General features: G+C 42.7%; 1 protein-coding gene across 2 annotated transcripts in view; it reads right to left on the bottom strand.

The window, feature by feature from the left end:
• Positions 1-5253: 5253 nt before the first annotated feature.
• The window catches only part of PPM1L (protein phosphatase, Mg2+/Mn2+ dependent 1L), a 301786-nt gene continuing 283527 nt past the window's right edge, over positions 5254-23512 (bottom strand). For both annotated transcript variants that reach the window (XM_047729272.1, XM_047729280.1), the window contains exons 3-4: positions 14201-14362; positions 5254-11039 (exon numbers count right to left, since the gene is read on the bottom strand). In XM_047729272.1, coding sequence (XP_047585228.1) covers positions 10693-11039; positions 14201-14362 — 509 coding nt within the window. In that variant the 3' untranslated portion in view covers positions 5254-10692. The remainder of the gene's footprint in view (positions 11040-14200; positions 14363-23512) is intronic.

Raw genomic sequence — 23512 nt, 5'->3', positions numbered from 1 at the left:
AGGCTCACACAACCTCCCACCCTCCTCCCCTCCAAAACCCTCAGTTTATTTCTCAGAGTCCACAGTCTCTTCTGAACACTCCTTAGAGGTGTGTCATGTCACTAGAGTTGGCATGTAGGTACAGCTTCTCTAACCCTTATCACCTAATACTGGTTATATACTAGATCAACTTGGTTGATGAGGTATAGAGCTGGGTAAAAGTTGTATTGTGTGAACAACAAACAATTTTTGTGGCATACACTTTTAAAAGTTACCTTGTTTTGAACCAGAGCTGGGCTTCTTCCTGTTCCAAATGAAAGCACCCAAAGTTTTAATATCTCCCATCTCTTGCTTCTATTGTGCTTTGGTCTTGGCCTGGAAATTGTTCTTCTGCTTTCCATGTGGCATCTCAACTCAACAGCTACTCTAACTGAAAAGCACTGAGAAATGATAAAACTCCAGAGGAAACATGAGAATGGAAAATGAGTTGAACCAAAAGAAAAAACTAGCAGCAGTCCCATGTATAAAGTCCAATAACTTTAATGTTTATTTTTGCTTTAATCTTGTCATCAAGGGTGAATTTTTTTTTATTTTATTATTTTTTTATTTTTTTAGCATAACAGTATTCATTATTTTTGCACCACACCCAGTGCTCCATGCAATCCGTGCCCTCTACAATACCCACCACCTGGTGCCCCCAACCTCCCACCCCCCACCCCTTCAAAATTCTCAGATCGTTTTTCAGAGTCCATAGTCTCTCATGGTTCACCTCCCCTTCCGATTTCCCTCAACTCCCTTCTCCTCTCCATCTCCTCAAGGGTGAATTTTTATCTGTTCATTTTGTATACAACAACACAGAATCAGTGATTGCATGAACACATTAGTCTCTACAAGGCTAAATCTACCCCTAGCACACATCAAAGGGACCCAAATGACACACCATGCATCTCAAGTGACCGTGCACCGCCATATACTCTGAGCTCAACACCAAACTGACAATTTTCACATTGTTTCAAATGTCTCTTAGAGACAAATATAGAATAGTCGGTATAAAAACCTCTGAAGAGTACCGAGAGTAATGAGGTTTTGTTGTATTTATTATGGATAGTTTTCAGGGACTGACTTACCAGAAAGCCTGATTGATTTGAGCAGTCATTTTGACCTGCAATTTAATTATTAAATACAACCTGAAGATTCCTAAAAGAAAGCATTGTTTAATAAATTATGGATCCTGGAATCTTTTTATAAACAACCTCTTACAATTTTTAAAATAGAAAGAAAATGCTGGTGGAAAACGTTCATGATGGTGAAATTGGTTTAATAAAAGTTTATACAAAGTCACTGTTTCCAAATCCAGCAGGGAATCAGGTCAGAACTTTACAGATATAATATTCATAAAAAACACTACTTAATTGTGTGTTTTTTTTTCTCTTCCTCTCTCCAACTCCTTATTTCCTTTATTAATAATGGGGCTCCACCCCTGGCTTTAATACTACCAAATCATAAACTGTTTTGACTTAATTTGAATTTTCTTTTATATGTTCTCATGCTTAAGAATAAAATGGCAACAACCCCCTCCTTCTGATCCCTATGAGATATTCCCAATCTCTTATCATTCACTTTCTATTATTCTAATTTGATAGGATTCTAATGTAATTTGGCAGTAGCCAATATTATTTGGTAAAGAAGCAGTTGGCATAAACAGAAAGAGATGTCTAGGGAAGATGACCAGGCAAAGAACTTAGAAGTGGTGGCCTCTGTGGGTAAAAATAAAAGTCTGGTATTTAGTTTTGCTTTGCAATACAGAAAATAGATGTTGCTATTTTGTTCAAAACATAAAACGTAAATTCCATGCTCAGACTCTGGAATGTCTAAAGTTACTATGGAAACCAATTTTATGATTAAAAAAAAAACTGGCATTTAGTCTTCTGTTCATATTTAAAATGAAGAAATTATTATATTCCTGAGACATGTCAATTTTCTGTGTAATGAATTCACTAATTTATTGATTCAGGAACACTGTTGATATTGGGGGGTGCCCGGGTGGCTCAGTCGGTTAAACGTCTGCTTTCGGCTCAGGTCATAATCCCAGGGTCCTGGGACTGAGCACCCTATGGGCTCCCTGATCAGCAGGGAGTCTGCTTCTCCCCCTCCCCCTTCTTCTCCCCTGCTTGTGCTGTCTCGCTCTCTCTCTCTGTCAAATAAATAAATAAAATCTTAAAGCAAAACAAAACACTCTCAGTTCTGGGTTCTTTTTTTGGGGAATAATGTTGTTACACTATATAGCTTCTTGGGAAGAAAAAACAGGCCACGGAGAGATGTTCTCATTATTTCCTATTCTTTTTTTTGCAATTCTCTTTCATCCAGGAAAGGTCCCGGAGGGAGACACATTGGCTTTGACCATCCTACTCCTGAGCCTTTGTATAGTTACTGTCCCACTTGGGGGGAGGCCTCCCAACGGGGATAGCCTTACCCCTGCCCTGGTCCCCAGGGGCTCCCTGTCTCACTTCCTCATTCCATCCTTAGGAAACTTAGGTGATCTAACATGGAGTAACTATCTGATGGAATTTGATTGGATGTGAGCAAGATATACCTAATCTTTTGTCATGCACTCTCTTATGTGTAGGGAAGAATTACTGTAATTCTGCCTTGTCCTCACAAATCCAAGGCCATGGGAGGAAATCATGAAAGATGCCAATTTTCACCCCGTTCAGCCAGTGCTGAGTGTTATACCTATGAATCCTCCACTGAGCTGTAAACTCTAAGAAAGCAGAGATGATGCCTGAATGATCACCTCTAGATCTACTCTGACCCTCTCTGCTTGGCACATCACAGGTGCTCAGGAAAAAAAAAAAAGAAAGAAAGAAAAGGAAAGGAAATAACAAAACATAAAAGCAGATGTACTTACAGCAAATATAATGACTTTTCTAATTAAATCCGTTCATAAGGTAAACCAATCTGTTATGAATGCAACGATGCTTAGATTTAAAAATATATCCTATACATTTGGCATATAGAAATTATGTACATGAACATGGTTCACGTTGGAGGGTTTTGGAATTAATTTTTTCAGTACTATTTTCCAGGCTTGTCAGAATAACTGTTCTTTGATTTTACTAAAGATTTTCTTCTTTTGTTCCTGTTTTCTTTTTCCTGGCTCACCATAGGAATGCCTGAGGCATCGCAAAATAGATTTTAACTGGACAGCCTGAACTGAAGTCCGTGTAAGTGCTATAAATCAAATCCATTTGCTTGAGTAATTAGAGGGTAAACTGGAGACAATGTCATAGGCATTAATGTTTCAATATGAACAAGTGTTGCAGACAAATTAAAAAGGGCAAACACTGCTTTCTGACTTTTTTTCATAGTAATCTCTATGCCCAACGTGAAGCTTGAACTCACGACCCTGAGATCAAGAGTTGCGTGCTCCCCCAACGGAGCCAGGCTGGTGCCCCTGCTTTCTAAAATAGAAGCAAAAGTTATTGGCTCTTCTCCATTTTTGCGGTTATTACTCTATTTTCTGAATCTAAACCTGAGATAAAAGGACACTCAAAATGACTGACACATGAAAACCGTTTGGCTGTAGTCCTGAGGCCTAAGTGGGGGCCACAGTCTTGCTTCACGTCCCATGGTTCTACTTTTTTCTCAAACAGCAGGATTTGTATCTTTTCATTAGCACATTCACCAATCATTGTTTGTTCTTATAGGTACTAATACAGACAGAAATTTAAAATTTGCACAGGACACATCATTCTCTTGGGATAAAGATGTCTAAAACATCATTTCTCTGCAGTCGGTGGTTTTTAAAAAAAAATTATATGAACAAATATGACCCTTTGTCACATATGAATTAGAAAACCTCCAAAAAGCAAGAACACTGAATCACTCTGTTTTTTTGTTTTTGTAATTGTTTTAAATTGCATACTCACTGGTATTCATGTGGGTGTTTGAAAAATTATGCCTACTACACCTCGCTCTCTGTGGGAGCTGTGACTGCATCGATCTGACTTTGGTTTTATCTGGCCACTCTAAAATGAAAGGCCTATCACTTAGTCTGACTATTTAAAAAAACTCCAAAAGGTGGGTATTTCCATTTAAAAACTCCAAAATGCAAAAATTGTGAGGATGCAGGGTAAAACCACGTCTAAGACTGCAAAGTAAACAGAACCTAGATGAGTAAAGGTGGTTTAGGACAGCAATAAATAAGGTAGGTACACGTATCCATTTTCATTGGGAAAGAATGGAATAAGGACTGTAATGGTACTGACTTTACAAATAACTCAATGTTCATTTTCTTATTTCAGTGTTATCTCCTTAGCTTCAGAAAAAACACAAATATCAGAAAGCATGATTCATAATGTAAGAACATATGCCTCCTTTTCATAATTTAAAATATTTCATCTTATAGTATTCTCTTTTAATTTTGTCTTTTATATTTTCTGAAAAATGCTTTTCTTTACTTTCTTTGACCATACTGGAAATTAATTTTGCCATTTTTTTAAATTAAGAAATGTTCCAAGCTCTTTTTCTTAGACGCGAGTTTGCCTTTTCTAACAGTCCTATACAAGCTTTAGAATTCTGTCTTTATTAATATGTAAAAAGAAAGCATTAGCCAATACTCTTCATAGGAAGCCTCTTGTTTGAATAACATGAGATGTTGGAACAGCTGCCTCCCACTGATCTGTGTGCCGGTGTCCGCAGTTGCCATGACCGAAGTCTGATAATCCAACTTTCAGAAAACCTACTTTTTTCATTTTTAATGTCTGAGTACCCTAAAGGTTTCCTTCCCCAATTCCTTGATTATTACTTCTGCCTTTGCTTCTGCGTGAACACGTTTTAAATTATGCATTGTCAGATTCATATAGAAACATGATATCATCTTTAACCTCTGACTTTCCTCGTGACAAAAGGTGAAGACAGAGTGTGGCGGTTACACAGTCCCTCTCCCACAGAGTCAGTGAGTGACCCAGGCACACTGTCGCGCCCCCCCCCAACCCTCCCCCATCACAATCTGCCAGCAGAACCTTCGTAGCAATCTGCTTGTGCTCAGAGCCAAGGACTCAGGTCTTTGGAGATTTTGAGATTAATTTGGATTTGGCAAATGTCAGAGGGGATTTTGTAGTTAAATGCCAGATTATAGGACTTCTAGAATAAATGGAACCACATCTCTAAATATAAACTACACCTCTGCTGCTTGCTTGCCTGTTGGCAGGGTTTCGAACTGTGAGAAGGCCTATGATGATTTGTTAAAATGAATAGCTACTACATGCTCTCTTCAAAGTCCTTAACTTGGCTTTATTAAAGTGATTGTACAAATGATGGTGCGGTTATTACTAAACACATCAAAATGATCATAATCCACCCTCAGTTAAACAGTGGTAAGAAGAAAAAATAATGGACAAAGCATCAACATTAAGAATTAGCAAAAAAGTTTACATATTACCAAACATGTTTAGAAGCACATATCTAATTCCACTGTCACTTGCCCGCTGAATCTGCCACCTAGCTTAAGCAGTCCTACTGTCGGTTTTTTACTATTTTGGGTAATGTCCACAGGATGGATGTATTCCTAAATAACTGGAGGTAATTCTGATTAATGATTTTACCCTAAATTCACTGTGCACTGTGTTTGGGACTAAATTTGTTTCATCCATTATTTCGGAATTCCCTAGAGCTTCCCAGCCCTGCCCAGGCCGAGAGTGACGAGCCTGGAGCTATAGTCAAGCCCTACATTTTAGGCAAGAGATAACTCACCAAAGTTAATCTTATACATAAAATGTCAAAGGTGGGAAAACATGGGACAGGGATTTTAGAACGAATGAACTTTGATTGATTTCAGAGTATTTCATTGAATCTGGAAAGAATGACAAAGGAAAGAATAAATAAGTGTTAATAGTTTACCTTTCCATTATTATACAATGGATACATAAATTTAAAAACCTAGTTAAAATTTTAAAATGATTTATAACCAAATGTCTTTTTCCCCCTTTTCTATTGTTTTAAATATATATATTTAAACTTTCACATAGTGATGAAATGTAAAAATATTTATTTTGGTTCAATCTGGAAAGCAAAGATGACTTCAAAAGCACAACTGAAAGCTCTTGGAATGAAATTTGAGAAATCCCTAGCTATTTGGCAAGGCTCCTGTTTATTAGTAACATAAAAGAGAGAAGTTCAGGGCTTCAGGCAGGATTGCTGGGCTTCTGTTATCAATGGGAAGCTGCTGAAGGGTCTTATTAAGTCATACTGTTTCTTATCACCACTTTCATTAACAAATTCAGCCTAACAAATTCCTAACGTGGGTCCTATGGAACACAGGGGCCTTGGAATGTTACTAGGTGTTACTCAAAAAAGCTTCTCTGGCCAAATTAATCTGGAAAACCCTGAGTTGACTGAAATTACAAATGCAGTGTGTTTCTCCCCCTCTCCCCACCGTCCACCCATAGGACATTTAAATTAAAACCTTCTATGTGCTTATATGCACTAACTTTTTAAGATAGTATGTTTCCCAAACTCATTTGACCCTGGAACCCTATATTTGGAAGATCACTTTGGAACTCATGTTCTATGGAACACACTTTGTGGGGGCACTGGATTCTATTACTCCTGTTCAACTAAGTAGTTCAAAAGTCCAGATACCGGGGCACCTGGGTGGCTCAGTGGGTTAAGGCTCTGCCTTCGGCTCGGGTCATGATCTCAGGGTCCTAGGATCGAGCCCCGCATCAGGCTCTCTGCTCGGCAGTGAGCCTGCTTCCTCCTCTCTCTGCCTGCCTCTCTGCCTACTTGTGATCTCTCTCTCTCTGTGTGTCAAATAAATAAATAAAAATCTTTAAAAAAAAAAAAAAAGTCCAGATACCAATGATTTAATCTAGAGGCAATTACATAGGCCCCAGGGTGGTATCTAACAGGTCATTTCTGCAGAGCTAGTTCAGGAATGCTGGTGTGACGCCCTAAGGCAATTTTAGAACATTAAGGGAAGGGCAGTCTAATGATGATGGATCAAAGGAGAAAAAAAATCATTTCTGAAATCATGGAAGAATAAAGCTTCATCCCAAGCGTGTATTCACACACTTTCAAATGCACAGTGAAATGTTGCCCTTTCCAAACCTTCTTCATTGACATAGTTGTAAGAGTATTAGATCTAGCAATAATTCAGTGGGAAAAAATCCGGAAAATCAAGATATACTTGGCAAAGGAAAAAGTGATCACTCCCTTGTGTATCCTTCATTTTATTGACAGATATCCCAATGATCCAATTCAATAATCAGTTTCCCAGAATTACTTCTGATAGGATTGAAATGATGCCATCATCCTCACGCAATCCCGTTTGCACAGAATGTATGTGGGTTGAAATCATTGCAGTTGTATGAAATAAGCCTTGTTTTAAATCATCCACATTGCATATGCTCCTTCACTCTAGAAAAACACTCTCTGTAATTCTCTTATTATAGAGGTAAGATTCAAGAGGCCGGTACCTTCCATCTAAGGCAAAGAATAGAACGTAGCCACTGGTTACTGCAAATGTGTACATATGTGTAGTCACGTTATATTAGAATTAGACTGACTTAGACTTCAGAGCTCAGTGCCTTGGGCAAGTTGGTCACATAATGTAGGTCTTGGGAACTAGCTTTGGAGTTTGTAATGTAAGTATTGTCTACTCCTTTAATGAGAGAATTGCAAATACAGTGAGTTTTCAAAAACATTTTCCCTATCTTGTCTCCCCCTCCGCCCCGCCCCCCAAGTCCCAACCCATGTTAAGAGTACAGATTGCCAGTGGGGCAGCAGTGGTGCATGGAGGAGACATTAGATCTGCATTTGGTGTCTTGCTGGGGGCTCATAAGCATGTGGTCATTCATTCCCACGTCATTTCTAAAAGAATGTAAAACCGTCCCAAAATTTGGCACCATGGGGCTATTGGCAATGCGAACTCAGGCTGGGGAATCTGGGCAGCCTCATGTGACAATTCCAAAGCTTTGGCAGTGCTGTTTAAGGAAGCTTCACATGCAAACTTCTCAAATCAATTTGCCTAAAGGCTAGATTCAACTTTTCCCTTGTCCCTAGAAAATGAGCCACAGGGCACCCCGAGGGGTGGGGGGGGATGTCTACAGACCCCTAACAGCTGGACAAGGGGCAGAGAGAGAGCTCCAGGATGGGGGAAGGAAGCAAAGCTCTCTGATTTTAGACATAACTCTTAATCAAACAGCTACTATTTTGCCTAAAATGTCTGTCTTTTAAAAAAAATCTAAAAACCAAAGTGGGAGGAAAAGAGGCAGAAAGAAAGGGAGTAGGAAATACACACACTAAATGGTTAAATTCAGAAATGAATAATTCTACAAAGCAAACTGTAGAAGACACCCGGTAACCTCAGGTGGAGGAGAAGGCGAGCACTGCTGCCCTCAGCACCACGAGGAAGACCCTGTGCAGGTGAAAAAACACTAATTTCCTGTAGCTTTGATTGTTTGTCCTCACCCAAACATGTCTGTTTTCATTTTAGACAGTAGCAATGATCATGGAATTTAAAAATCTCTTTCCCTTGTCAATATGAATTTTAGGGTTAAGTTAAAAATAAAAAAGGAAATGGGACTGTGTAGCATAAAATGCTGAAACTGCTTGTTCCTTTAGATGGTGGGCATTGGGTAACTCTCCAGAGTCAGAATGTCCTAGATCTCCAAGCAAGCTCAGGCCACCTGGCTTGCCCATCCCATCACTGAGCACAACCAGCCTGTCTCCTACCTTCCTCTCCTGACCCCTGCCCCAAATACAAGAGTTCACGGTCTCTCATTAGGCAAATATTTCAATCTAAAATGGTGACAGATATTTTGTACTAGAACATTCTATAGCTAAAAAAAAAAAAAATAAAATAACCAGGGTTCTAATTCTAACATGGAAATTCTAATGTTACAGTTTATAAAAGTGAGCAAATCGCTTGGGAAACCATTATTAATTCTCATTGCAGTCAAAGGATGGTGAGTGCTTGGAGAAATCAAGACAGGCTGCAGCCCTTGGCAGCCACAAGGGAATCTTTCATCCTTCCAAGCTCTCCCTGGGAATCTGCTTCAGGAAAGCTCCACAGTTGAAGAAGGGCAGGGGAGGGAGGGGCACTGTGGGCTGCAGGTGGCCTGTGAATTGGACTTTTGAGAGGCTCGAACGACAAGTGCCCACTTGAGAATGACAAAACCAAGCGGACACCTTGACATTTCAGACACAGAGGGATGGATGGGGACACAACAAAAATCTTGTCTGGTTTTTAGAGCCACCTCAGTCAGGCAAACGGGCTGACCCGGCACTCTCTGTCAATTAATTTACAAAATACTGACACTGGAAAGATGACTTTGGTGACAGGACATGGAGAGCAGCAAACTTGGCCCTGAAATAACTCTGAGCCACTTAACAATACAAGCTTGATCTTGAATCCCTGCCGGCGTGGTTGCCGCGGAACGCAGGGCTGTGTGGAGTGGGTTGTGTTTGCCTGGGGAAAGCTACCTGGTGGGGACAGTGATCTACAACCAAATGTTACAGGCGGCTGCCTTTCCACCATCAAGGAGAACCACATGCCAGCATTTTGTCACCAAATGCCCGACCACGCTGATAACGGTGTACTTGGCTTCAAGGAACACACACGCAGTTCCAGGCTGTGCTTATCAGAACACCGCTTAAAAGACACTTGAAAGTTACTAGGGCCGGGGGGAGGGGGGGGGGAGGGGGGGGAGGAGGGGGAGGGGGGGGAGGGGGGGAAACCCACCCAAAAATGGCCGCTGGAGCTTAGTTTAGGGTGGTGACCATCGGAGCTTTCTCTCCTGATGCAAACAGCAGATTTCCCAGGGGGCACTGTGACTTATTTGGCCTCTATTTCCCTCTATCTACCCTTAAAGACTGAAGAAATTATGGCATTGTGATTTGCTTTATTCATTTCCTCTAATAGGTTTCTTGGTAAGACAAAAAATCGTGGTGTCTGGTGGTGAAGTTTCACAGCTGCCTATTACATAATGTAAGGTAGAAGCAAAAGGCTAAGGTCATGCACGATTAGGATAAACACACAAAGACGGGTCAGGTTGTACCCAGGGTCTATTTCAGTAAGAAAGGAAGCCAGGGGAAAAGGTTATGTCTGCTGTACAGGCGGCTCTCACCCTCCCCACTTCCCTCCGTCTCCAAAAGCAGCCACGGAATAATAAACCATTTCAAATCTGTGTCTGGGCAACCGCTGAGCAGAAAAGCTGGGCTCAGGAGGACAAAGCCTCCTCGGGATGGCTCTGCCTCTCAGCAGCGGGCATCGACCCGTCCACCCAGACTCACAGCGGCCGCAGCAGCCCGTCTCCCGCAGCTCTGGAGGTCTGCCCCATGCACCGCTCCAAAGAGAGGACAGAGTCTGGTGCCTGGAGAATCCTGGCAGAGGTCTTGAAAAGAACCCCAAAGGGGAGATGGCACATACGCCGTTCGCATCATACATGTGAATCTACAGCTATATATTTATACATGTGGAACATCGGAGGAAAGAACTGGGAACACATGAAGAAACCATTTTCCAGCCTCTCAGCTATGTGCCAAGAGCACCCTGTGTTCATTACTGGATATAGACCTATGACCCACAGGGAGGGGAATCCCACGTCTAGGTGGCTGATCCTAACTGAAACTCCCACGCCTTTCACTACATTAAAAGAGACCAGTGTGTTTGGAGTCCTTTAGTCGAAGGCAGCCGAGACCCGGAAGGGTTCACTGCTCTTCTGTTTTGCTGCTATTCCTGAACTTCACCACCATGACCGTTATATTGTCAGGGCAGCCTCTGTAAAATGACTGTAAAACTATGCTCTTAGCCCCAAAGTGAGGTTCATCCAAGCGCTCCTTGATGAATCGAACAGCTTCTTCGTTGCTGAAAGCATCCCATAGGCCATCTGATGCCAAGATCATGAACTCGGGCTGAAGCTTGTCCAGGTCAAAGGTCAGGATATCTGGGTCTGGGATGACCACATTGAGATTTTTCAGCGGATAATCCCCCAGGGACCGAGACATGGCCAGGATTCCCTGGACCCTCCAGGAGCCATTGAAACTGATAAAACCACCTGCAAAGACAGAATGAGCCCATTAGCTTGAGTGGCCAATATCTCACACACATGGTAGAGTCCGGGGCACATACATGAGGCTCACCTCCTGCGTGTGTCCCCCTCACCTCCCCTGGGCACTGCCAGGAAGGAGTAGCCTTCCCACCACATGGCTTGGGGTTTCACACACTACCAGGAGATCCTCATGTCCTCATCCCGGGCATCTTAAAGGCTCTGAGGAATATATCAGTAAAAATACTGAGGGTAAGAAGATACATATAGGTGAGGGCATTGGTTTTAACTTAACAACACCTTGGCACCTCACTGACTGACACTAGGGAGCCCTAGGGTAGGGATTCAAGGACAATGGCCAAAGAGTGCTGAAAGGTACAAGTATGTGCACGGGACACCACCACCGGGCTACTTCATTTTAGCTTGAGCCACCCATGGGTGCATCTAGATCTCCAAACAGCTCCCCAGATAGGACTGGGATTAAAGAAGGATGTATGTTATCCCAGTGGGGAAAGGCTCAGGCTCTTAGGTTGGACTGCGCAGATTTGATTCTTGGCTCTGTCATTTCGGATGAGAAGCCCTAGCTTTCTGATTCTAGGTTACCCTGGCTACAACATGAGGACAATAAGAGTACTTATTCCACTGAGTTGTGAGAAATACAGGAGTTATTCCTTGTAAAATCACTTTTCATAGTGCCTGCACGCCATATGCATTCCACGTACTCAGTGTCATCTACCACTATTTTTTCTCTAAGGGAGCTAGAACTTTGTTCATTCACATATTATTTGTCAGTTATCTATTAAATGCATACTCTGTGCAAGGCAATTTGCAGGCTATAAAGTTACAGAAGGTCCGGGTCTTTTTCTAAAAAAGTAGATAGTCTAGCAGAAAGGAGAAGCTACATGTATTAACAACTGTGAGCACAAAGTGGCATTCTTTTGGGAAGGAACTAGTACCTGCTCCGTGCTGTAGTCAGATGGAGGAGGAGCAATGATAACTGGTTGTGATGATCGGGGAGGAGTGAACAAAAAAGTGGGGCTTTCAACAACGGGTAGGACTTCTGTGGGCAGGGACGTATGAGAACATTCCAGAAAGTGTGGTCTAGCAGGCAAAGGCGTGAGCTCTGGAGTCAGTGTCCTGGGTCTTGGCTCTCATCTCACCGTTCACTGGCTGTGTGTCCTTGGGCACACACGCCTCTTTGAGGCTCTGCTTCCTCGGTTGTAAAATGAGGGTAATGTTAACAGCCTCAGAAGGTAAGTAAAGAGAAAGTGTACATAAAGAACTGGGCTTGGCTCCCGGCACAGAGTGAGCGAACAATAAATAGCAGCTGGTATCATTGCTATTGTTGGAAACAACAAAAGGAGTGAAGACAGAAGGACCAACATGTAGTTGGCCCAGATTGGTCGCAGTGTATTGTGACGCTAAGCAGGACAGGAAAAGGTCCCTGAAAGGAGGGCTAAGGTCAGAGAAAATACACACAAAGGCAATAAAACCAATCACTGTCCCTTAAGCCTTGCTATAAAATACACCCTTGACACAGGCTAGATTAACCTCCTTGGAGACAGTGTCCAAATCAGCTCTATAAAGCGTCCCTGGAGGGTGAGGGTGCAGGTGGTTGGGTATGGCAGGAATGAGAAGAGAGGATAAAATGGGAATGCCATTTTAGAAGGGCATGCGGGATGCTAAAGTGACATTTCCAGGTATCGTACGTACATCCTTGCCTGTGCTTCCACAAGAAGCTAACGGAATCTTAAGCCCAGGGTCACAGCAGGTTCATGAGGAAACAGTGTCTTTGTAAGTGAAGAAGCCAGAGTAGTGCTTGCCATGCATCAGAGCTTGACAGACTCCTAAAGCATTGTTTGTTCCATCCCACCAACAAAAACCCTGACTAAAGCTTTCATTAAAAATTATTCTGCATCTCAAGCAGATACTGAAGCAGGAGGTTGTAATAAATTTCAACACTTTCTGACTCAACAGGAAGTCTCCCACTGTGAAAACTCAAATGTTGATTAGGTTCCTGGCAGAAGCTGACCTGTAGAGACCAAGAGTCAGCCGCAATTACCCTGGGCAGCAGGGGCCCGTTCTGGTTAGAGACCAGGGTACGTGAGCTCCCCTTGCACAGCTGGCACATCGAGCAGAGCCTACATGCTGCAGCTGTCAGTTTGGAGACAGAGGGATCCTTCCTTTCCCTAGGCAGAAAAGAATTCCCCAAAGTGAATCATGAAAATGTAATCAGCAACTGATAATCTTCTTTCAAGTCTTTGTCCTGATGTCACCTTAGTGAGGCCTGGAGTGACCACCTCCAATACTCCCAATTCCCTTGCCTGCTTTATGTCTCTTCATATGGTTATCACTTTATAATATACTAGATAATTTCCTTATTTTACTTATTTATTGTTAATGGATGTCTACTCCATTCCCCATCCCATCCCAATTCCAAATGTAAGTTTGTATTCCTAGTCTCTAGATGTTGATAAAAATGAATGAAAAAAGGAGACCCGACCCCCGCCACCCCACCAACCCCAGAATATTTACTTATGCCAGGCACTGAGCTAGATGCTGGGAGTATAGAGAGGAACAAGACCAAGTTCCTGCCCTCAAAGAGCTCACAATCAGGAAGGCAGACCAGATAAGAGAGCCAAGTGTGTCTGTACATTGTGAAAGGTAACCTGACAGGTTAACCACATAGGCTGTTGGAAAAATGAAGGGGCACCAACCTAGACTAGGGAAACCTTTGGTGCAGTGACAGAGAAGGCTTACCAAAAGGATGCCCTTAAACTGGGTCTTAAAGGACAAGTAATTGTTACCCACTGGCTGGTGGGGATGGCGCTCGCCAAGGCACAGAGCTAGAAGAAACATGGTTCCTTTGGGAAACGGCTACTTTAGTATGGATGGAGGGAAATGGATATGGGAAGCAGGAGCCCAGAGATCCCATTAGCCTTTTTTGGGGGGCTCTTCTGGAATCTTTGGCCATGAGGAAGGGCAAGTTCGGCGGCCGTTTGACGAGAAATGTCACAAAGTCAAGTCTCAGCTGCATCAGCAGCAGCCTCTGTGCTGATCTACAAATCATGAGTTAACCGAACATCATATCCCCCACAGGCAATCCAAGCAAGCCGCCTGGTTCACCGAACAGGATGGCAGCCAGTGCTTGGAGGCATTCACAAGCTCACCAGCTCTCTTTATCCTCTTTCTCTCCTTCAGTTGGTAAGGCTTGTGATCATGAGACAGAGGAATGGCATTTCCGTCCTTGTCACAGAGGACCCCTCTCGAGTCACCCACATTGGCCACCGTGAGGTCCTTATCTGATAGGAGAGCAATCAGACACGTTGTACCTGAAAAACCAGAGAGAAAGAGGCACTGTAAGAGGTCAGTGGTCTGGTGAGATTCGGTCATTTCCTGTTGTTACTGGATTCTTCAGTCATTAAATCTGCTCCCGCTGGGTGAGAATTTAACTCCAGACCCTCCAGAGAATGATGGCTGTTCACTTCAACAACACTGATCAAATCTGACAGTCAATTTTCTTAATCATGTTAGGATATTACTGAAATAGGCTAAAATAACATCATTTCCCCCAAATCATTTTTGTTTCTGCTCCTCTTAATTTAAACACGTATCACATTTAAAAGGATTAGGAGAGAATCAAAATCAGTTTGCAGGTTCTGACAATTGATACATGTTTTTGGCTTCTCACTGGTACCTCATTTCTGTGGAGTCCCCGTTGAAAGTGGGGAGGAAAGGGGTTGCATGGGCTCCTCAACTGGAGGGTCTGGAGGAGGCAGTAAATGACAGAAGCTAACAGCCCAATCCAATGGCACCATGAGGAGCTGCCCATACAAACTTGCCTAGACAAAGTCTAACACAAAGACTGGTAGCCAAAAACTGGTCAGCTCCAGGGTGTGATGGGGGCAGCCTATAAAGGCAGAAGCAGAAAAACCTACAGTGATGACAGAAATGAGATCTAGGTAGATGGCAGATGGGGTTAGGGAAGTCGGAGTCAGAAGGGGAGCCAAAATGATGGCCCGCTTACCTGGAAATGATACAAGACACAAAAGGACAAGCTCTTTGCAAACCCTTCTTGAAATGAGAATGGATAAAAGCAAACCAAGGATGGACAGTCTGGTCCACCTGGGGCCTGGCCTTCTCTCCTGCCTGGTGTCCTCTGTCCAGTTCTTCCCTTTCTCCCTCCTCCCTCCTGACAGTGTCACTGAGTATGCAAATGCCTGCTGAAATGTACAAACCAGTAAGCTGTTGCTTCAAACTGTTAACACCTTTGTTGTGAAAACTATCCATCAATGTCTTCATTAATATTTTTCTCCTCATTTCGAAGGTCATATTCTATAACAGAATATAAACTGCGTCTAAACAGCTCTTTAGCCTTCACAGAACAATAAAGAAGACTGAATTCTTAAGTGGACACAAAGAATAAATACAGGTCAATATCAAGAGCAGGGAGAATGATTAGAATATTTAGCATATTTGGGTAATATTTTAGTTTGAAATTCCATTCTTATGCCTATTTCACTCAAAACTGCCTTGATCAGAAGTGGAAATACATGAAATATTGGTTACCTCTGGATTTCTGATGTGAAAAGCTTTGTGAAAGAAAAAAAAAAAAAAGACTAATCTTAGGGATTCCAAGCAAACTGCAAATCTTTTGCCTTTAAAAAAACACCGTAAAAATGAATATGTAAACACAGAAACAATTCATACCATTAGAAAGCATTATTCTATTTTTGCTATTAGCTGCCTTTTGGTTTTCAACCATTCTCACTTTGTCCTTGAGCCACTGATTGGGTTAACTTGTCTAACACAGTCAGAGACTATAAGGCACATTCGCAAAGTCTGAAGGTGAAATAGAAACTTTCTTGAATATTGCATGGCTTGGAGGTAGGGCATTCATAGACCTCTTTGAGCTGTCTCTTTGGCCCTCTTCACCTCTTTCCTTACTCTGCACACTCTGGGAGACCATGTTTGTGACCTTGGCCTCCACTACCACCTAAGCCTGGTTGACCTTCCTGAGGTCTGGATCAACTGGCATGGAGATGTTTCGATTTGCCTGTACTGCTGGGGATCCAGGGAAGGGCTCTGTGGCTGCCCTGTGAGAAGGGTGGGGGGATCCACCTGGCTCTGGGCCCTTTCCCCACCCCATTTCATTACAGCAGCTTTACACCGATCTGTTAGCTGTACTGAGCTGCCACGATAAGTCTTTTCTTAATAACAGAGGGAAGGGAGAGGTCATTCCTACAGCTAGGAAAAAAAAAACCTGAAATGTAATCACATATGTGATTAAGAATCACTGAAGCCTTTTAAGCAGGATGGTGTCATGATGAGATATGTGTTCTAAAAGATCGTTTCCGTGGCAATATGGAAGATAAAGTGGAACCAGGGAGAAAGACAGATAATGAAGATCAGAATTAATGTAGTAAACAGAGATAGAGGGTAGGAGGCAGTTTATTTAAAACCTGAAAGGAGAGGTCATAGAAAGTGAAGGAAATAAAGGAGAGGGGAACAAGTCTAGGGTAATGTCCTATTACCTAGATGGGGGGGAATTGGGTGCTCCGTAGACAAGGACTTCAGGGGATGTCTGCTTGGAGCTTCTGGGAGAGGCTTTCTCTCTCACCGAAGGAGACACAATGAAGAAAATGACCTACTTCTTTGGTGCAGTGTTGGCTCAGGTGTTTCTCAGAACTGTGGCAGCCATTTTGAATTATGAGGTGATATGCCTCAGGGTCAAGGCACTCTGCTGCCGGTAGAGATATGCCTGAGTCCCTAAGATATCACAGAACTGCTGCACCAGCCTGAAACAGACTTGTTCTGTGAGACATCAAATATCTTCACTGCTCACGGCTTTTTAGGTTGGATTTTTCTGTGCCTTGTAGCATCCTAACTGGTTCAGGGACTTATGGTCCAATATGGGGGTTTATGGGTAGACTTCGAGTGGCTGCTTTGCTTTACTCACATATTGTTGCACATACTTAAGACTCATGGCCCACCAATTCCTTTGTCAAGGACACAATTCCATTGTGTCTGTGGGTAAAAAAGATCTATCTCATGACGTGGATTTCAGAAGTTTACTGCTTTGAAACAGTGAGGACTGTCTCTGTTAGCACTAGAATCTTAGGCCTGGCCAAAACGGGTGAGGCCCAGATGGTGGAAGGAGAACTGCAGGCAGGTTTTAGGATCGCTGAAATGTCACCATTCCCTCTGCAGAAACCTGCCTGTACCCTGGATTGAGGCCCCAGCACAGTCTTTAAAAAACAAAATAAAAAAAACTGCTTTGCTGTAAGCAATTTATCGTTTGGACTTTGCAGTCGTGATTTGCGGTTGCAAGAGACAGTTTATAATGTAATCTTACTTTACTGAACAAACTACCTTGTTGCTGAAAGACTCCAAAGAAACATCATCTCCAAAATAAAATGGACAAAATCACCTTTTCTTTTGCTTGCATGGGAAAAAAATGCCTACCCAAATTTTGGCTACAAGTTTTGATATAAAAGGTTTATTCCACAATAGTACTATTTATACCAGGTCGGACCATTATTACTTACTACCTCGGGCTGTTTCTATGTTAACAATTTAATCTAGAAGAGAACATAATTGCAAATCTGGAAGATATCTTGGAAATTTAACTTACTAACCTCACTTGACAGATTAAAAAAATTAAAAGGGGAATTCACACAGACTAGACTTTGATTTCCTAATCGAGAGAGGTCTGGCAAGTTATTTAACTTTTAAGCCTCAGAAAATGGCACCACAATCCAGTTACTCAAGCTAGGAGTCACCCCTGTTTTTCTTGTTTCTTTTTCTACCCCCCTCATTCCTGACATTCACTCCCTCATTAAGTTCTGCCACTCTTACTTCTAAGGTACGTCTTAAACCCTGCCAGCGCTCTTGTTCTCATTGCATTGACTCTGGTCCAAGCCACTGTCCTTTCTAAGTGCTGGTATTTCAGCAGTCAGGTGAAAAAGAGTGGTGGCTAGGTCCTGCATGGTCTGGCCCCCATGTCCAATGACATATCATATTACTCTTTCCCTTGCTTTCCCTCCCTTCTGCTGCCCAAACATGCCAATCCTTTTGCTGTCTTCTGTTCCCTCTGCCTAGTATATTTCCCTATGTTTGACACTGGCTGACTAATGCATATGGGATGTCTTAGGACGAGGGTGACATCATCAGACATATCTTCTCTGATGGGGTGGATCTTATCTCCTCTTTACTTCCCCCATTGCCCTCATAACACGCAACTGTGCAAATATCTTGCATATATATTTAAGCAATTTAATTAATGCCACTCTTGCCCCACACAATATAAACTTCACAAGGGTAAAGACATTGCTTGTTTTCCCTACTACAATGCTGAGGCCTAGAACATGGCAGTTACTCAATATTTGCTGAATAAACAAAGTAATAGATGAATGAATAAATAATCACACACTGTCTCTTTGATTCTGATCTGACATAATGCTAAGCTCCTCCTGACTTGCTCTAAACATGTCCACCTAGGTCAATAATACAATGCACACCACCTTCCGGATGCTGCCACATCAGGGAGACGCTCAACTATAGCAAAATACATTTCACACATGGATTGAAACATGAGGACTGTCCTGTATAGGTATAACCATGTTCACAGGCACACTGCCCATAATTAGAAAGAGCTTCCTGCCCAGGCGTGTTCCGAGTTCTTCCCTCAGGCCCAGGCTCCTGGTCCAATGGAAATGAAACATGGGTAGGGCTTCTATTGTCACCATGCCCTCCAAAGCCATGGCACCTTGAGAAGTGATGGAAGTGCCTCATGGTAGTCATTACACGTACATTCCGTGTCTGCTTCTAACCTCAATTTGTATGTGAGCAAGTCAGGTTTCATGTTGTCCTGTTAATTCTTGTCTTCTTTAGGGAAAACCCACAAATGCAAATTAGTCATTAGTCTATTCCTCTATACCAACAATCTTGCCTCTGATTTAATTTCTGGGAGGCAGACAAAGTAAAGGCACACAAGGAAATCTCTTCTAGACTTATCTAAATATTCTGGTTGGGTAATGTTGGGCACTTCATTCCCTTGGTGAGTTGAATTTGAGAAAATGTAAATCCTTTTTTGTTCTTTTAAGTGGACTCACATCTAGCATGGAACTCATAACCCTGAAATTAAGACCTGGGCTGAGATCAAGAGCTGGACGCTTAACCCACTGAGACACGGGGCGTCCCGAGAAAAATGTAAATCCTACTGGAGGTTAAGTAACTTGGGTTAGTTCGGGCATCTTTGGAAACCCTAGCTATCAATATTTTTAAAGCTTAGTTTAATTAATAGCAAAGTGGTAATAACAATTTGCTCAGGGCTATAAACGCCACTGAGTGGCTCACAAACAGGCCTGTAGTTGATTTCCTGACTCGTCAGGGTGGGTGAGGGGCAGGCATTATTCTTCTCTTTGAGCAGAAGGAAAATGGGGCTCAGAGACTTTCAGTGACTTATCCACAGTGACACCGCTCAAGGCATATATACTGAGTGACTGAGTGACTGAAAAACCTGGCAGTCCAGAGTGATAACTCTAGTAATAACAATAGACCTTACAACTGAAAATTTTCATTATAATGCCTAACACTTACTTATAATTGTGTAAGCTCATCTGCACTACCCTTTGAGATCAGGCATAGCTGTCCCCATTTTCCAGATGGGGAAATAGGTCTCAGGTAGGATAACAAGCCGGCCAGGTCACACCTGGGCCGTCTGACTCCACTGTTAACAATCAGCACCTCTTCTTATTTGAAGCTGTTCTCCTACTCCCAGAAGTAAAGATTTCCATGACCTGTTTCTACATTTCTGTTTTGAACAGTGTCTATCAACTCACCCCCTTTTACAGTGCATACCTTGGTGCAAGTCACAGAAAAGTTTGTGAATCAGGAAAAAATGTGATCATGTGATATGAAGTTCCTATCATAGAACTGGGGCTGTATTCACTTAAACGAAGCTGGCACAGTGAAAATTCTCAATAACAAGCAATCAGGAGGCAGCCAAAGCTGTCCGAAATCAAAAACAAGTGGCTGGGATGAGTTGACCTCTTGGTCCTTTTCAACTTTAGTATTCTGCTGCTCTTGAACTGGAACTACAAACTCCAATGCCTCCAGGGAAGTAGGCCAGGTATAAGAAACAGCTCGTGGCCCTCTTGGAGAAGCTTTATCCTCCTATCCTCCTATCCTTCTGAAGGGTTTTCTACTCTAAGAGAGGGCCGGCAGGAGGATAAGGAACAAGGGACCTCGGGTGTCGATGTCAAGTGCACAACACGGAATGTGCGTGGGGTTTGCGGGAAACACACGCGAAGGAGGCAACAGGTCCTTAGCAGTGAAGGTCACTGCCATGTGAGAATGCACGCCCCAGGTGAACAGTTCTTCAGATTTTTTAAAAAAGTTTATTTAAATAATCTCTACACCCGATGTGGGGCACGAACTCACAACCCTGAGATCAAGAGTCACACGCTCCTCTGAGCCAGCCAGGAGCCCCTTTCTTCAGATTTTTAAAGGGAAGCCATTACTATGTGAACTCTTCTGATTTTTAAGATTTTTATTTATTTATTTGACAGAGATAGATCACAAGCAGGCAGAGAGGCAGGCAGAGAGAGAAGGGGAAGCAGGCTCCCTGCTGAGCAGAGAGCCTGATGTGGGCCTTGATCCCAGGACCCTGAGATCATGACACGAGCCTAAGGCAGAGGCTTAACCCACTGAGCCACCCAGGCGCCTGAACTCTCCTGATTTTTAAATGTTGGCAGCTTTAATTTAAAAAACCAACCAACCAACCAACCAACAAAAAAAAAAAAAAAAAAAAAAAAAAAAAAAAAAAAAAAAACAACAGTGTAAGCCAAACAAAAGGCAACTGTGGCCAAAAGATTCTTTGACTCATTAGACTAACACCCTCTTTTTGGGCCAGGATGATGCCTTCATTATTCATTCGTGTATATATATTTTTTTAAATCAGAAAGTCCTTTAAAAGAAAGTGTTTCTTGTAACGCTCATTGTGGTATTCCATAATTGTGCTCTGTACACCGCACAGACCCCACACGCTAAGGGTGATGTTAAATACTGAGGGGACATGAAATGCTTTCACAGTACATACTGATGGGAGCATCAGTATGACTCAAACTTTGGACTTCGTAAATATATATATTCTAACCATGTAAATATTCATAGACTTATTTTAAAAATGTATTAAATATATATATATATTGGCAGGGTTATCTAGGTAATGAGATTTTAGACTACATTGTTTTCTTGATGCTTTTCTGTATTAAGATGAACACGATGTGTCATTGAAAACCAAAAGGTATTCACAACACTTCCAGAACAGATCTGCTGTGTAAATAAAGTATATAAGACATAAAACAGGAAAAGCAGAGCTGACAATCTCAGGATAGGTGGAAACGAAGCCCAGGAGAATAGCAGTGACCATGGTGACAGCAGCACTGCCCACAGACAGTTCAAGTTCAGATTCAAATTCTACCACCAGTTACTATCCATCAATAAGTCAGTGATGACAAGCAAGCCTCAGCTGCCTTTGGATCCCGCACCTCCCCCACCCCCTGTCCAATAGCCTCACCTTATCTCTAGCAGAGCTACCTTCAACTTCTACTCAGAGCAGAACTCCCTGCCCTGGTGCCAAAGAACATTACCCTCTATCCTTTGCACTCCCCACCCCCACTTTCTGTATGCCCACAGCTGTGATCTAAAAATTGGAGTCACGAGGGGCGCCTGGGTGGCACAGTCAGTTAAGTATCTGACTCCTGGTTTCAGCTCTGGTCGTGATCTCAAGGTTGTGAGATGGAGCCCCATATCGGGCTCTGCTCAGTGTGGAGTCTGCCGAAGTCTCTCTCTCCCTGGGGCTCCTGGGTGGCTCAGCAGGTGAAGCATCTGCCTTGGGCTCAGGTCATGATCTCAGGGTCCTAGACTGGAGCTTTGCATCATCTCTTGCTCAGCAGGGAGCCCGCTTCTCTGTCTGCTCCTGGCTCGTGGCCACTCATGTTGGCTGTTGCTCTCTGTCTAATAAATAAATAAAATCTTAAAAAAAAAAAAAAGACTCTCTCTCCCTCTGGGCCCCCTCACATACTCTCTCTCTAAAATAAATAAATTAACAATTTTTTAAAAAGATAAAAATTGGAGTCACGAGAATCCTTATTTTCTGAAACTCACTTTGCCACAACATTTTCTTATTCGAGAGACACTGTGGTTTTATTTTTTCTTTGAGTGGGAATAGGAGGCTGGGTAGAATGGGGAAAACCAGGTAGAATGAACATGGTTTAGGAGCCTTGCTTCATAATGCTCCAGGACATGCTTCCACACAATGCCACATAGTGACTCCCCTCTGTGACATCAAGTCTTTTGTAAAAGTAAAAGAGCCATTTTTTCTTTAGGGAGCAAGAGATTGGGGGTGGGGTGGAGAAGAGGTCACCAGCAGTAGGGAAGGGGAGGGGGATAAGGGGACATACACACACACACACAGGTGCATGAGAGAGAAGATTTCAGCGAAGGTGTTAACCGCTTAAAGGCCATTTGATGTATGCAGCGTAGGAAAACCAACACATTTATAGGATGAGGAGAAATAGGTTTATCTTGTAAAGTTTTGACAACGAATGTTAGCTCAGTAACACAATTCCAGAGCCTAGATGACATGAGGGCGCAGTGAATGACAGAAATTTATTGGTAAGCACCATATTGGAAAAAGAGCTGGGAAGGCAGTCATGAATGATAAAATCACTGTCAGTGGCGACTTCCAGCCTCCACCTCCCACAGCCACCACTGTGCTGAGCCCGGAAATAGAGATAAAGTGCCAGGAGTTTGTAGATAAGACTCCCCAGTCTCCATCCCTGTCTGCATAATCTTAAAGTTTGACCTGCCCAGAGCCTGTTCTCCGGTCTTTCTTGTAACAATTAATGCCACGGCAGAGACAGACCTGTCAAGGCCCATCTATTGTCTGGAAAACTAGAGTGAGCGCTAATCTTGCCTTCTTCATTCCTGTTCTCTCATCTACTGCCCGAGTCCTCGTAGTCCCGGCTCTCAACTCCCTCAGACGCAGGCCCTCTTCACAGTTGTGTTACTGCTCATAGCTGGGCTGGGAGAATCACCATTCATTTGGCTAACTCCATGCTCAAAGTTATTGAATTAATACTAATTAATGATTCATACTAAAAATCAAGAGTTCCACTGTTATGAGTCTTATAGCAGAAATGAGCCTGAAAGTTATTTTACGCCCCGAGAGCCATGAGTAGGAGGTGTTTGGAAAGAGATCTATGTGTGTAGAGAGGCTTACACCAGCCAAGGGCTGAGAACTACCACATACTGACCATTTACTGTGAGTTAGGCCCTGTGCCCAGTCTTTGTTATATGTAATTTCTTTAACCTTAACAGCCAATGAAGTACTATTACATCCATTTTGCAGATGATAAAACTGAGATAAAGGGATATTAGGTCAAGGTCCCACAGCTAGCAGTGGCAGCACTCAA

This window comes from Lutra lutra, chromosome 1 (genome assembly GCF_902655055.1).
Source record: "Lutra lutra chromosome 1, mLutLut1.2, whole genome shotgun sequence".
Lineage (NCBI taxonomy): Eukaryota > Metazoa > Chordata > Mammalia > Carnivora > Mustelidae > Lutra > Lutra lutra.
This window is presented reverse-complemented; position numbering and strand designations above follow the sequence as displayed.